Below are 16,408 nucleotides of genomic sequence, written 5' to 3'. Positions count from 1 at the left end.
TATCATCGAATTTATTTTATTGTATGTGAATTTTGAATTTCATCAGTTTTTTTATTATTATTTTTTTCAGTAATACATTATTCCTCCTTCATTTGTAAAATATATATATGTGTACAGGCATACTCCATTCACATGACACATTAGGTTCCAGACCACTGTCTTCTTTACTTGTACAAGCATGTAATTGTTTACTAATGTTTTAAGCAGTCGTGTGTGTGAATGATGTAAATAAAGCATTTATTTATGTCAGATATGCAAAAAAAAAAAAAAAAAAAGAAAGAGAGAAAAGAAAAGTTATTCTGAATAGTTTGCCTTATGAAAACATGACAACCACTTTTGTCATCAATCTGTGCCATTAAAAGTTTTTCCATTTCATCATTAAGATTGTTACATTTATGGACAACTGTTGTATTAACTAGTATATCAGTTTTCACTTGACTAAGAATTTCATCTTTGTTTTTAACAACTGTAACAACACTAAATTTACATTGTCACTAAATTTAATAATAATATAATCGTAATAGCTAATGTAATAGGTTTCTTCTTTTTTTCCTCTCTCTCCTTCTTTTCACTAGAGCTACATCACCCTTATTTTGAATTTTATCTGCCATTATTAACAACAATAAAATAATAGTTATAAACAATTTATAATTCACAATGCAACACTAAAACATAGAGAGTTGTCATATAGTGAGCAGGGATGTCATAAATAAACCGATTTCAAGAATATTGCACATACCGATTCACAGTAGTGTCATGTTGTTAAAACCATCATATAAGCTAATGCGATGTTTTATAAATGGGTATTGGCCATAATTGAAAATCATTGTATAAGCAGATTGTCATAAAGTGAAGTGTCATAGGTAGGGTATTATTAGTGTGTGTATGTATGTATGTATGTATGTATATATATATATATATATATATCACTCATCAGTGAGAAGGGTGACTACTCTGAAATCCAAGATTTTTGATTTCATAGCATAGTTATGAACTCAAATAGGAAATAGTAAATAGGGATTTATGATCTTTATATAGTAACAAACATATTTGAAAAATTTTATACCAGATTGCAGTTGTCATAGTTCTTCTCAGCTGATTTTGTCTTTTTCTTTAGACTTAAAACATTGAGGTTTTGCTAGTTGTGCTAAAAAATGACATATATTTAGAAAAAATATGCATGATTCTGTGATTGCTTAAGGATCAAAATTAGATAACTGTGAGGAGACCTCCACTTAACCTTCAAAGAATGTAGAAAACCTACTAGTGCTTCTAATTTAATGTTCACTCCTCACTTTTACATGATACATCCCATTAGTAGGTTTCAGCAAATGAACTAATTAGGGTGGGCTGGCAATTTGAGACTTAGCCACCAAATTGTATTCTGTACCAACTTAAGAAACATGATGGTACAACATGAAATTTCATGCCAACTGGGACATATCCTGGTTAAACAAGGCCCCACCTTTCGAGATGAACAGTGAAAAGTCAGCTACTGGAAAAAATTCAGCGTCAGCAGAAATGATGGTAGGCACCATCAACATAAGAAGCATCCACAGAAAAAAGTCAAACTGGCTGTGAAGGACTAGAGATGTACCATGGACATAATTGGTATTATAAAGATGAAGAAGAAGACTAAAACAAGAAATCCTGCTAAATAATAAATATAGAATATTATATTTGTGATTGTATCATATAAAATAAACAGAATACTACACAAATACCTTCTTAATTCTACCTTTAAACCTCTTGCAAAATTAAAGAACTTATTCAACTCCTCTAAGGATCCCCTTAATTCCCTGGCCTACCCTGGAGTATATTGTATTCGATGCACCTTTAACTGCCTTATTTGAGTGAAACTGGATGCACAATTTCTGTCTCGAAAAAGAACATAAAAGACACATTAAATTTAATAACTATTGTAAATATGGCCTTTCTAATCATTCCCTAGATACTCTATGTAGAATTGACTAGAAAGGCAAATATTCTTTACATCACACTAAAACTTGGTATGAGTTCAAATTTAAGGAGGCCTGTGAAATTTTAATCGTCTACCATAATCTCAACAATAACAGTTGTCTAAAAATCCCAAGAATATAGACAGCACATATTCTACCCACATAAGCTTTTCTTTTAAGAATTCATTATAAATTATAATTAGGAGCAGGGCTTTTTTTTGGGGGGAGGTCATACCAGCACCTTTATTGACAGTGATTCTTGACATATAGATGTGATATCATTTCAATGTACAAATTTTCCTACTGGCAATGAATACATACCAGCACCTGTTGCTTTATAAAACAAGTGCTGATTAGAAATATAATACTCTAGATCTTAGCCTCAATATAACAGCACTTATGTTAAATTTTGATTAGACCACAACTGTTGCTAAATTAAAAGTATAAAAGATAATTTCAATTTGTTCTCTAGCCATGTAAAATAGAATTTAGCTTTGATGTAGATTTTTCTTCCCTTTTTTTCTCTCACTAGAGGGCAGGCCAGTTACATCGAGGTTGATCAAAGTAGTGTCACTTATTGTTTGAACTTAATGTAACTTGTTTCTCTGTGTGTGTTCCAGATGATTATGTTAATATGAAGGTTGAAATGTTGAGAAATTAAAGTAATTATTCTTAACATGATAGTAGTCTCCACAATTTTATTTAAATGAATGTTGATCATGGTGTACCATTGAAAGAAAAAAAACAACTAAAGTTGAGCAGTATCTACAGGTGCACTGTAGACCCAAGTATACAAATATTATACTAGAAAAAATAACAGTTTGAAAACAAGAACCAAACTTTGGAGTCTTGGTGGCACTCAGAAGAAAATACTGATTCAGCAAGGGAGGTATGTGGTGAAATGTATATAGAGATAGAAAAATCAGAATTTCATGATGAATATAAGAAGTTAAAGAGAAAAACATATCTTCTTCTTCTGGTTCCCATCTGCCATACGGCCGGGGGAGGGTAGCTGTATGCTACCATTCTAGGGAGAGATGATTATGAGCAAGGTGGTTTCCCGTTGCCTTCCTTGCCGTAAGTATTTATGACTGTAACCTGTGTGTTCACGGGGCCGGTTTGCCTGCTTGCGGGATGAAAAACCCCAAAGAAACTGGCGGAAAAAACCTTGCTGCCCACGCCCAAGACCGGCTAACTTGGCTATGGCTGAGGAAGATCCTTAAGCTCCTCACGTCATGGACGGGAATCGAACCTAGGACACTCCTTCCCCAGGCATATGGTTGCGAAGCGCAAAGCCACTAGGCTAACCGCGCGGATAATTTCAATTTGTTCTCTAGCCATGTAAAATAGAATTTAGCTTTGATGTAGATTTTTCTTCCCTTTTTTTCTCTCACTAGAGGGCAGGCCAGTTACGTCGAGGTTGATCAAAGTAGTGTCACTTATGAAAAACATATCAAATGTTCCCAATAAGTAAATCAGGAGATGTCTTAAGAGAATACAGAGAAAATAAATATATATTGGGTGATTATAAAATAACATCAAGTGTTCAGAGCCCTCTAGCGAGTAATGTATTGGACGAAACACACCGATATTCGGTAGACGTACACAGTGGAACATGGGGATTCGATTTAATGAAAAAAAAAAAGTACCAAAAGTCGCCAACAGGGGAAATTTTGGCGCTGCAAAATTAATTTTAGTAGGTGTGACTAATGAATGACTAAATGTCAAATGAGAGACAGCACACATCAATTTCATAACGTTTATTGTTAATTACAAATGAGGTTCAATATGACCACCATTCTGATGTTCCAGGAACTGCATATGGTGAACGACATTTTCCACAGTGGCTCGCAACATATCGGAATTGATTTGTCTCACATGTAATATTATTCGATCTTTCCAGGTTGTAATATCGGGTACATGTCCTTGATATACACAATGCTTTTAAGAAATCCCTACAGCCAAAAGTCACAAGGATTGAGATCAGGTGATCTCAGTAGCCATGGGAAATGCACGACTAATGATTCTTCTGTCAGAGAAATGTCGCAAAACACGCTATACCTGAAGTCCGATGTGGGATGGTGCACCATCCTGCATGAAGATGGTCAAATCGAGACATCCTCTTTGCTGCAGTTGTGAAACCACAAAGTTCTGTAGCATATTGGCATACCTGTTAGCATCGACGGAACAGGTCACTGGTCCATTTTGGCGATTTCCTCGTAAAAATATGAACTGATGATAAAAGATGCCGTAAATCCGTACCACACTGTGACTTTGGGCGAGTGGATAGGCATCTGCAGACACACATACGGATTAGTTGCAGCCCAAATGCGACAGTTGCGTGTGTTAATATTGCCGTTCAAATAAAAGTGCACTTCGTCACTCTATAAAATCTGCCATGGCTATGCATCATCCACTTCCATGCGTGCTAAGAATCTCAAAGATAAGTCAATTCGTGTGGTCGCATCACTAGGGGACAATTCTTGAACGTGACTGATTTTATAGAGGTAAAACTTCAACATCTGATGTAGGATTTTTTACACCGTTGTGTATGCGATATCCATTTGCCGGGATATTGCTCATGCACTGCTGGTACCCTGCACATTCGTCATCTCCTGTTCCACAATAGAAGTTGCAACTTGTTGGTGATTGATTGGTTTGCGTCCCCTGCCTACCTGCACTGCTAGAGTTCCAGTAGTTTCAAATCACCAAATCAGTTTTCGTAAGTTTGTTACGCTAATCGGTCCTTTTCGTAAATTTTTCATACACCGAAAATCACGAAGACAAGCACTGGCATTATTGTTCCGCTAATAATAGAGTTTGACTAACAAAGCACGCTCACGTAAGATAAGAGGCATCGAAAAGCAGTTCATCTACGAATGATAAGAAATTTCACAGGCTTTCCTTTTATTACAGGATCGCTCACAAGAAACGTGATAATACAAATGAATGCATTTTACTTAGTAAACAGTGCCAAAATTTCCCCTGTTGGCGACTTTTGGTACTTTTTTTTTTTTTTTTTTTGTTAAATCGAATCCCCATGTTCCACTGTGTACGTCTACCGAATATTGGTATGTTTCATCCAATACATTACTCGCTAGAGGGCTGTGAACACTTGACGTTATTTTATAATCACCCAGTATGTGTACTATGTTAATTTATATATAAATATATCAATAAATTGAATTAAAACTCATGGGAAGAGATATCAGAAAAGTGACAAAATGTACTAGAGGCTATTGCAAACTTTGAAATGGAGAAAAGAATACAATAACAGGAATTGGAGATGATAGAGGTGACAAGAAACTGAAAAAATATATTCTGATGAAAGTCCTTATTGTTTTGTCTACTACTATGTATGTTTACACATGAAAAAATCCTGTGTAATTAGGATGAAACAACATCGTGTTGTCAATTAAAATAAATGTTTTCATCCTATTACACTGTTTTGCCTTATAAACTCTTAGTATCATGTAATTTTTGTGTATATATGTATAATGTGTTTGGCGTATGTGTCTAGAGAGAGGGGGGAATATTTGTTATATATATATATATATATATATATATATAAGTATTTCCTTTTCTTGATACATTGCATATTACAAATTGTATTTTAATACTGTTTCTTTCAAATCTTTCACTTAGTGATTGTAAAGAATCTGTATATTATTGTTCTCGTGTGTAAAACAAACCATAGTTTTTTTAAATTATTATTTTGAGTAGCAGACATGCTAAATTACTTACACCTGTTTGCGAATTGTTTTCATTTGCAGAAAAGTTACTGAACTTGATCCCTCTCATTATGGTATTGAAAACCAGATAAAAAACACAGTAATAACTCTGAATGGTCTTCTCTACCTGACAAAATCTAAAGCTTCCGTGTCAGATATAATTGCCATTTTAGAAAAAATCTACTGTGGGTCACTAGGTGTGGAATTCCAACATTTGTCAGTAAGTGGCCACTTTATAAACATAATAATTTCAATTAAAATACGAATATTTTATATGTTAATTGATTATCCAAACAGGGTTCCCAGCTTATTATTAGTTAAGTTGATTTGAAGTGTTGGTTTCACACTGAACAATGAAATTCATCTACTACCAAGACTTTTATTCATTGAAGGAATTTAAAATTTTCACATTTATAATAATGCAATTCTGACAATAATATTTAATAAATAGTATTAAACAAAATTTAATCTTGATGTATGTAAAATGTATGTGAAGAGAATAAATAACTACTGAAATGGGGAGGAAAAAAAGTTCAGTTTACTTTTAAAAATTTGCTTACAAATCTGCACTATTAGCTCTGGTGATAAACAGTTTACCTCAGTTTTAAAAGAAGCCTCCAATTAAAGATAAAGAATAGAATAGGATGTAAAATACTTTACTTTCTTTCCAGCATTAAAATTATTCATCCAAAACAGTTGATTACCTGACACGTGAAAAGATTTATTTTACTCTCTTTTGTTGAATTTCCATCCCTCCGCTTTTAATTTCTTACATAAAGTTTAACTTAACCATGTCAAGAAAAAGTCTGGAGAAATACATGTGGTTATGCTTGTTATTTTCAATGCATTTGATTGAGTCCAGCATACAGAACTTCTTACCAAACAACCATTTTGTGGTCTCACTTGTCCTTTGTTAGCAGATCAGCACTTTTCTGTCTGGTTGTCACATGTCATACATACGGAGAGGCTTAAGAACTGTTGATAATTCATAATACTGCTTCACAGTGTAAACATCACCAAGAGAAAAATATAGTTAATTTATTGGACTACAACCTTTATAAAATAATGCATGTACCATATCCCCCCTCCTGCATCCAATCACATCAAAATTTTCCATTCCTTATATTTAGGATATATCAGAAAAGATAGCTAAAGTTCTCTGCAAATATAATCTCCATGCCACTTTCAAACCACTCTTTCAGCTAGCTACTTTCATCGATTCTCTTCTAAAGACCAACTTTGTCTTCTTTCAATTCCTGGAATATATAGTGTCTCCTGTACTTGCAGTTCAACAGACTGGTAGATCAGTTAACATCCACTTGAAGAACATAAAAATTATATCCATGTCCATCTATCTACATGACAAGTTGGGACTGGCAGATCATACTTCAGATATTTGATCGCATAGGATTAAATGAGTGATGACATCATCATCAAATTTCTGCCATGTACTCTCAAGGGATGTACAGATAGTACTACATGAAACATTTATCATGATACTCTTTATCATGATAGTACTACATGAAACATTTACATCATTACTAACTTCCTATCTACAATTTTCCTCCAAATCAGTCTGTTACTTGCCAAGACTCCAACATTATCAGATCTTATATTTCTATTGTCTAAGGCACTTTGTACAGTATTAATCCACCTATATCTTGGTCTTCCTCTGGGTCGTTTTCCTGCCAACCTTGCAGAGAATACTTGTTTTGCTAATCTTTCCTTGCCCATTCTATTTAAGTGACCATACCACCTGAGATTAGCTCTGCTAATGCATTCCTGGATGCTGACAATGCCAAGTTCTTTCCTAATATCCTCGTTTTTGATATGATATTGCCTTTGATGACATCTGTTCACGCCTCTAATCTTTCTCAGGACTCTCATATCTGCGATCTCTAGTCTTTGGTCAAGTGTTTTACTACTGACCCAGCTCTCAGATCCATAAGTTAAGTCTGGTTTGAACACTGTCTTGTATATTGCTAATTTAGTGTTCAACTAATTTCTCTTTTATTTCATATGAATTTATTCAGTTGACTTCCTACCATACCAGCTTTGTTGATTCTGTTGTCTATTTCCATATTTAATTTACCATCTTCACTAAAAATCGTGCCTAATAGCTGAAATGTTTCACTTGTTCCACAGGTTCTCCGTTCAGTTGACATTTTCAACGATTCTGCCTATTTTCATTGTTTTTGTCTTTTTATTGCTGACCTTCATACCATATCTATTACAACAGTTATTCAATTTAGTTAGGGAATCTTGCAGACTTGTAGCTTATTTATTTAGAAGTATAACATTGTCTGCATAAAGCAAAGAGCTGACATTAATATCTCCAATTTTGATATCATGTTTAATACCACTTTCCTTCATAATGTGATCCATTATAGATAATGAATAACAGAGGGATAATGTACATCCTTGTCTCACACCAGATTTAACATTAAACCATCTTCCTGTACTTCCTTCAATTCTAACTGCTGACTTACAACTCAAATGAAGACTAAGTGTAGCTTGATATAATAGCCCATTGACACCATATAACTATGGCATATTGAATAGCTTCTCTCTTAGCACCTTGTCATATGCCTTTTCCAGATGGACAAAACTTAAGTATAGATCTTTGTTATATTCCCATGCTTTCTCAACTATATGTCGTAAAGTGAAGATCTGATCTTATCCTGACGGCCTCTATTTGGCCTGAATCCAGCTTGTTCTTCACCAAGCTTTTCTTCCACAATTCTTCTCAACCGTTTCTCAAGACTTGCATATATCTTACCAGGAACACTCAGTAGGGAAATACCTCTGTAATTCTCACATTCAGTTTTATTTCCCTTTTTATATATGGGTACTATGAGAGCTCTACTTCAATCATCGGGAATTCGTCCCTCTGTCCTGGCTTTCTGAACTATGCAGTGCAGCCACTGTAAGACATTTATACCACCATACTTCAGCATTTCTGGCTGAATATCATCTACTCCTGCTACCTTTCCACATTTCAGGTCTTTGATGGCTTTTTCTACTTCAAGTATGGATATGTATTCCTGACTGTATGCCTGTTGAGTGTTTTTTACCACTGTGCTATCACTGCTTGTTTCATTTAGCAAGTTTTTGAAGTAATTCTCCTGTTTTCATGTCACCTTTATCATCTCTAATTACTTTTAAAGCAGTCTTTCCTCCATTTCTGAGTTTCTTAAACAACCTCCAGAATATCTTGCCACCTTGTTGATATTTATTTTCTATGGCCTTACCAAAGTCTTCCCATGACTTTTGTTGAGCTAGTTTTACACAGTGTTTAGCTTTCTTACATTTGTCTCTGTGTTCTCTAAGAGCACAAGCTGACTTATTTGCCAGGAACTTTTGATATGCTTTCTTCTTTTCCTTCACTGCCTCTTTAACTTCCTGTGTCCACCAGGGAGTTCTGATTTTTTTATCCTTGCACACAACCTCACCACATGCCTCTCTGGCAGAATCAATCAATGTTTCCTTCAGAGTTTGCCACTGAATCTCCAAGGTTTGATTCCTGTTCTCAAACTCTTTCATTTTCTTTTCAATAATATTTCTGTATTTTAGTCTACAGTTCACATCTGAGAGTTGCTCAACTTTTATTCGCTTTAAAATTTTCTTACATGTTATTCTTTTCAATATGAAATTCAATTTTATCTTGCTCAAGACTAAATAGTGATCACTTCCAATTTCAAATCCTCTGTACACGCTGGTGTCCTGCACCAGGGAGAAAACATCAAGAACAACATAGTCAATGAGACTTTTCTTTTTCCTTGCTTCTTCCCTCCATGTGAATTTGTGTACATTTTTATGTTGGAACATGGTGTTAGTAATAACCAGTTCATGTCCTGAGCAGAAATCCAACAGGAATTTACCATTATTATTAGCTTTGCTCTTTTCTCCAAATTTTCCCCAAATATTTTTGTATGTCTGACAATCATTCCTACTCTGCTATTTAGAACTCCAACAAGGACCAACTTTTCCTTTTTCATTGTATCAGTTGCTTTCTCTAAAGCATGAAAAAATTCCTCCACTTCTACCTTAGCAGAACCTTCTGTGGGACCATAGGCACAAATAAGTCTCATTGTGCAATTCCCCATTCTGAAATTTGCCCACATCACCCTACTTGAGACTGCCTGCCATTCAAGAAGATCAGCCTCGTATTTAGTGTTGAATACTATGGCTACTCCTTCTTTTCCTTGATTTTCATTGCCTGAATATAACATTTTGTATTTATTGCTCAGAAAAGACCTCACCGGTTTTTCTCTTTTTTGTTTCAGTCACCCCAATTATGTCGATCTGGTACTTATCTAATTCCTCAGCTAGCTCCCTTTCTTTGCCATTCAGGCTTCTTATGTTGATAGTACCGATCTTTAACTCTGGTGATGTTGAGTTGGGGTGTGTTTTCAGATTTGTTCCAGTAGCTGACTTTTCGCTGTTCACCCTGGTTCCCTGGTGAAAACAACGGGGGCCTTGTTTAACCAGATGACACCCCAGCTGGCATGAAATTTTGTCATGTTGTACCATCATTTTGTATATTGTTTTAAGCCAATAAGAATACAATTTGGTCGGCTAAATATTAAATTGCCAGCCCATCGTCGTTTGTTCAGTATCCAAGTAGATACCCAACAGGGTGCACCACGAGAAGGTGAGGATTGGACATTAAGTCAGAAGCTCTGGTCAGTTCTCTGCATTCGTTTAAAGGCTATGTGGATATCTCCTCTCAGTTATATAGCTTTTACCCTTAAGCACCCCTGAGTGATGACAGCTTTACTATATATATAGAAGTTGCTATTGGCCTGAGAGAGACTATTTTTTGAATCAGCATCAGGAATGAAGCACTTGCCCAACCCACAAAAAGTATGGCTGCATTAATTTGTTACAGCTCTTGAGAGTGTCATTCTGAGATCAAATAGCCTGACTTCTCAAAGTTAACTTTATGGTTTTCTGGTCCTAGGACATTAGTTAGTTTTCAGTTATTACAATTCAAATTGTTTATACAATGACATGGTTGAGTGCTGTATGCTTGCCACAGTTCCAATTTGTGTATTTGAAGATGCTGGGTAGAAAAACTAGTGAAATATTAGTAAGTCCAATAAATTAATTATATTTTTCTCTTTATGTTGTTTATACTGTGAGCACTGTTATGAGTTGCATGTCACGATGGATAATTTCTCTCATCAGATTTTTCAATTCCAGAACCTTAGGGCTCTTTGCTTTCACCCATTCTTTTTCTTCTCTGCATTAATGACTGTCTTTTGCTAACTCCAAATCATGACCATAGTTTTTCCAATCATATTATTATTATTATTCCTGACACCTCCAAGGAGTCCAAGGACTCACCACAGGAGGATACCTACAACTGTCTCAACCACTACATTGAACTTCTGCTACGAATCATCTCCATCAATGGCATCTATCACCCACACACAACTAGTATTTTTTGTCTGTAAATTGCGTGTGTTCTGAAGGGCCGATTTGTCTGTATCCGGGATGAAAAACCCGAGTTTCCAGGAGAAAAAACCCTGCTACCTCCGTATGAGATCGGCTAACTCACCTTCGATTGAAATCGTCCGGATAAAGATTCCTCCCGTCGTGACGAGCATCAAACTTAGGCCTATTCCAATCCCTATTCCAATGATAGTACTCTTCGTTGTTTTAAGGATACTTGCGACATAAGACTGAATGATATAATCACGTAATCACAAGAAAGATATTTATTTAACCAAATATTTCGGTCTGGAAATAGCAGACCATCGTCGGTGGTATTACAAGAACAGTTTAAAAAATATACAAGCTAGAATACTAACAATAGATCGTTGAAATTAGAACATGCCGCGTGATGTTATATCACTAAGTATGAAACGAAATATTTTGAAGTAGAAACATGATTGAATTTGCTATTTAAAAAAAAAAAAAAAAAAAAAAAAAAAATTAATGAGTAATCTTGATTAGGCTTTCCCAGATTTTTGATATAGATATGCAGTCATTACGATTCTGAATCGTAATGACTGCATATCTATATCAAAAATCTGGGAAAGCCTAATCAAGATTACTCATTAATTTTTTTTTTTTTTTTTTTTTTTTTTAAATAGCAAATTCAATCATGTTTCTACTTCAAAATATTTCGTTTCATACTTAGTGATATAACATCACGCGGCATGTTCTAATTTCAACGATCTATTGTTAGTATTCTAGCTTGTATATTTTTTAAACTGTTCTTGTAATACCACCGACGATGGTCTGCTATTTCCAGACCGAAATATTTGGTTAAATAAATATCTTTCTTGTGATTACGTGATTATATCATTCGATAGTACTCTTCATTTCTTCATTCCTCTTATTCTCAAATGATTCATGTTTCTACAACTTCCATAACCAATGTCTTAAACTCGCGCCTCATCACTGTCTGAATAATATCTGGAGAATTTCTAGAAATGTGCAACCGAAACATAGTCCTATTTCTTGGAGTGAGATTTTACTTTACTTCCAGTTACTTTTTTTATGATATTTGAGTCTCCGGTCAAGATCAGTTCTTTGAATGACTTCCATATCTAACCTCTTTTGTCACAAATGCATCATATCCATGGCTCTTTCAATCAAAACACTGCTTCTCCTCTATGTAACCTCTAATAATACTTTATAAATTTCAAATCCACCCAGCAGTGTTAGAATATTGTCCTCAGATTTGGAGTGGTACTTCAAAAACATCCTCAAGAATGCTTTTCAGAAAAGGACAGTTTGCTTAGATGATCTCTCTCTCTCTCTCTCTCTCTCTCTCTCACACTCTCTCTCTCTCTCTCTCTCTCTCTCACACTCTCTCTCTCTCTCTCTCTCTCTCTCTCTCTCCAGTCCTTTCTGTTAGATGCTGTGTTTCTGCATTACATCTTCTTTTTTTTATATATAGATATTTTTATTGGTACTCTCCACTGCACTGGCTAACACCATTCCTCCACTTTCATCTTACGTGAGAATGTAAGCAACTGCTGTTTACTATCTATATACAGTTCAGCTTCAATCTTCTTCTTCTCTCTTCCATCATCTATGTGGATGATGATGAGGCCGAACGAACTCTTTCCACTTCCGTCTGTCCCAGGAGAGTCCGAACAATTCTGTCCAGTTTGGTGTCGCTTGTTGTGATTTGGTTTTCAGGTCCTCTTTTATTTTGTCTATCCATCTAATTCTGGGCCATCCTTTGGATCTTTTACCTTCCATCATTGTATTCAGGGCTTTAGATGGTAGTCTTTCTGTTCCCATTCTGGTCACATGGCCAAACCATGGCCAAATCTTCTTTCTTGGATTTTGTCAGTTATCGTTATTTCTTGTTTTAGTTGTTTCCTTATGTCATCGTTTCTTAGTCAATCCAACAGAGATATTCCAAGTAATCTTCTTAGCCAACCCATTTCAGTAACTAATAATTTTTTCTCTTCAGCCTTTTTGAGATTCCAGCATTCACTTCCATAGAGGAGTATTGGGAGGACCATTGTTTCATTGATTCTTACTTTTGTTACTTGTTTGATGTCTCATGCCTTCCATATTTTATTAAGTCGTCCAGAAGTTTGGGATGCTTGACTGATTCTTCTGTTTATATCTTTTATAATTTCACCATTGTACTCAATAACTCCTCCAAGGTAGGTGAAGTTTTCTACCTGCTCTAGATTCTTACTATCAATTTCAATTTTCAGATTGGTGCTTCTTTTTCCTATTTGCATAATTTTTGTTTTGTCTATACTTATGTTTAATCCAGATTTTATACACTCCTTTATTTTATCAGAAATTCGCTGTAGATTTTCTTCTGTGCTTGCAAGTAATGCAGTATCGTCTGCAAATTTTAAATTTGTCACATTTTTCCCATATATTTTGATTCCGAAGTCTTCATTGTTTAAAGCCTTATTGGTTGCTTCTTCCGGTGTAAGATTGAACAGGTCTGGTGACAGATTGCATCCCTGTCTTACTCCGCTCTCTGTGTGGAACCAGTTGGTTAAGGTGTCCTCCATTCGTACTGCACTTTCAGATTTCTCATACAGCTTTATTATTCTTATGGTTTTGTTGGGAATTCCAAATTCTTCCATAGTTTTCCATAGTTCTCTTCTACGGATTGAATCAAATGCCTGACGAAAGTCTATGAAATTTATGTAGCAACTTTGATTGTGCTCCAGTGTCTTTTCTATTAGCTGTCTTAAGGTGAATAGTTGATCGATTGTGCTTCACCTTGGTCTGAAACCTGCTTGTTCTCCTCCTAGTGCCAGTTCTATATATGACTTAATTTGTTTTTAGAGTACTTTCGTAAAAACTTTACTTGGAATACTGAGGAGGCTAATGCCTCTGTAATTATTGCATTCTGTTTTATCTCCTTTTTTGTATATAGGAATTATGACTGATTTGGTCCAATTAGTAGGCACTGCTTCTTTTTTTGTAGATCCTTTCAAATAATGTTTTTAATGGTTCCAAAAGTTGTTCCTTTCCTGTTTTTAAGAATTCTGCATGTATTTGATCAGTGCAAGGTGCTTTCCTAGTTTTGAGTTTTTCTATGCTGTGTGCTTCAAACTTATTGCACCAAATTCTTATTCACTTAATTCATTTCTCTGTTCTTTGGCAGGGTCTTGCCCAATCCACATTCTTCAATGAATATATAACCTGCATCTCTACAAACAAACACTGCTGTAACACAAACTTACAAATAATATACATACAACATTGTTATTATTCCTTAAAAGTTACACTATTTGGTAAGCAAATTTACTCATAACTACAATTAAGTATCTTTTATATCACTACCATTTAATCACATGGCAGATCTGGTAATACTAAGCATATAATTGCAATACTAAATGCAAACAAATTATACATATATATATATTATGTATGTATATTTTTAGATTACTTTATCACATAACAAAACGTATTCCTCATTAAATAAAATTTTCACTAAGCATATATAAAACTGTAAAAAAATGAACATAATAAGCAAAACATTTATGTTGAAATTTTTGTAGTATAATGGCAAACAGAAATCATTATTATATTTTAATTATTATATATTACAATAATCCACTCTTATTCATCATCAATATGGATCATATTATGAAAGAAAGGGGGAATTAGGCCTGATATTAGAATTGGACATGTCATAGTTAGTTCTTTGCTTTATGCAGATGATTATATTGTACTAAACACATCTAATGCAAATTTCCATGTTTTTTAACTAAATTAAATAACAGCTGTAAGAAATTTGGCATGAAAATCAGCAATAAAAAGACCAAAGCTATCAAAACAGGCAGGGACATAGAAAGCTTTAGCTGCATTCTGAATGTAGAGTCTGTAGAACAAGTAAAATATTTCAGCTATTTAGGCACAGTTTTTAGTGAATATGTCAAGTTTAATCTGGAAACAACAGAATATGCAAAGCTGGTATGGTGGGTAGCCAGCTGAATACATTTATGTGAACTAAGAGAGAAATTAGACAAAACACCAAACTAGCAGTATACAAGACAGAGTTCAAGACAGTTTTAAGTTATGGATCTGGGAGTTGGGTTAGAAATAAAGCACTTGATCAAACTAGAGACCACAGGTATGAGGGTTCTGAGAAAAATTAGGGAAGCAAACCAATGGGAGCAGTGATAGAATTATATTAAAAATAAAGATATGTCAGGAAAGAGACCCATAGGAAGACCAAGGTGTAGATGGATTGATTCAGTCAGAAGTGCTGTAGAAGTACAGAATGTTAGATATGAAAATATTGGAGTGCTAACAGTGATAGAATTATATTAAAAATAAAGATATGTCAGGAAAGAGACCCATAGGAAAACCAAGGTCTAGATGGATTGATTCAGTCAGAAGTGCTGTAGAAGTACGGAATGTTAGATATGAAAATATTGGAGTGCTAACAAGTAATAGATTGATTTGGAGGAAAATTGTTGATATAAGGGAGGTTAATAATAATGTAAACACTTAATCATGTAGTTCTGTAATAGTAACCTTGAACACAAGAGGTGTTCATCCTTGATTGTACATATCAGGAAATTGATGATGATAACGATAACTTCTAAAAAAATTTAAGTGAAAAGAAACAACAAGCTTTAACATGCATGACACAACCAAACCTACAGTGCCAAGTATCACACTAAAACTACTCTAATTTCTTTGTCTGCAACACAGCCACACAATGCTGATTTGAAATTTCCTTAATCTCTGACTCAAATCTAGCATTAAATTACCATTTAAATTTGTAATTATGTTTACTCACCATTAACATTCAACTTGCGTTTTAATCCAGTGGGCTCTGTTTATTACCAATAAATAATTATAAAGCTTGAAACATTTTTATTTACCTGTTTTATATTAACTTCCGTACATTTGTGATGCATAAAGAAGCTCAGCCAACATATTTCAGCAAGTCGCACATTATATGCCAAAGAGTTGCATGTGGCTCATGAGTGGCAGTTCTCCCTCCTCCTCCCCAGATATATACAATATTTTGAATTTTAACCACTGTAACTCATCTTAAAATCTGAAAATTGATAATTTTGCAAATCACATCTTATCTGGGCACCCTAGAATCTGCTATTGTTAGCATTTCCAAATAGCAGAGCTAATCTAAAGTGGTATGGCCTTAAATAGAATTGGCAAGGAAAGGTTAGCAAAATAGGTATTTGATGCCAAGATGGCAGGAAAGAGACTCAGAGGAAGACCAAGGTTTTGGTGGATTGATTC

At 34.7% G+C, this 16,408-nt stretch overlaps 1 protein-coding gene across 3 annotated transcripts in view; it reads left to right on the top strand.

Moving 5' to 3' along the window:
* The window catches only part of LOC150102443 (2-oxoadipate dehydrogenase complex component E1), a 481,556-nt gene that overhangs the window by 31,018 nt on the left and 434,130 nt on the right, over window positions 1–16,408 (top strand). For all 3 annotated transcript variants that reach the window (XM_090399364.1, XM_090399362.1, XM_090399363.1), the window contains exon 3: window positions 5,732–5,909. In XM_090399364.1, the coding sequence (XP_090255490.1) occupies window positions 5,732–5,909 (178 nt within the window). The remainder of the gene's footprint in view (window positions 1–5,731; window positions 5,910–16,408) is intronic.

This window comes from Typopeltis vanoorti, chromosome 10, assembly GCF_054136105.1.
Source record: "Typopeltis vanoorti isolate ZY-2024b chromosome 10, IOZ_Tvanoo_1.0, whole genome shotgun sequence".
Lineage (NCBI taxonomy): Eukaryota > Metazoa > Arthropoda > Arachnida > Uropygi > Thelyphonidae > Typopeltis > Typopeltis vanoorti.
Note: the sequence above shows the minus strand (reverse complement) of the source record. Positions and strands in the feature narration are given on the sequence as shown.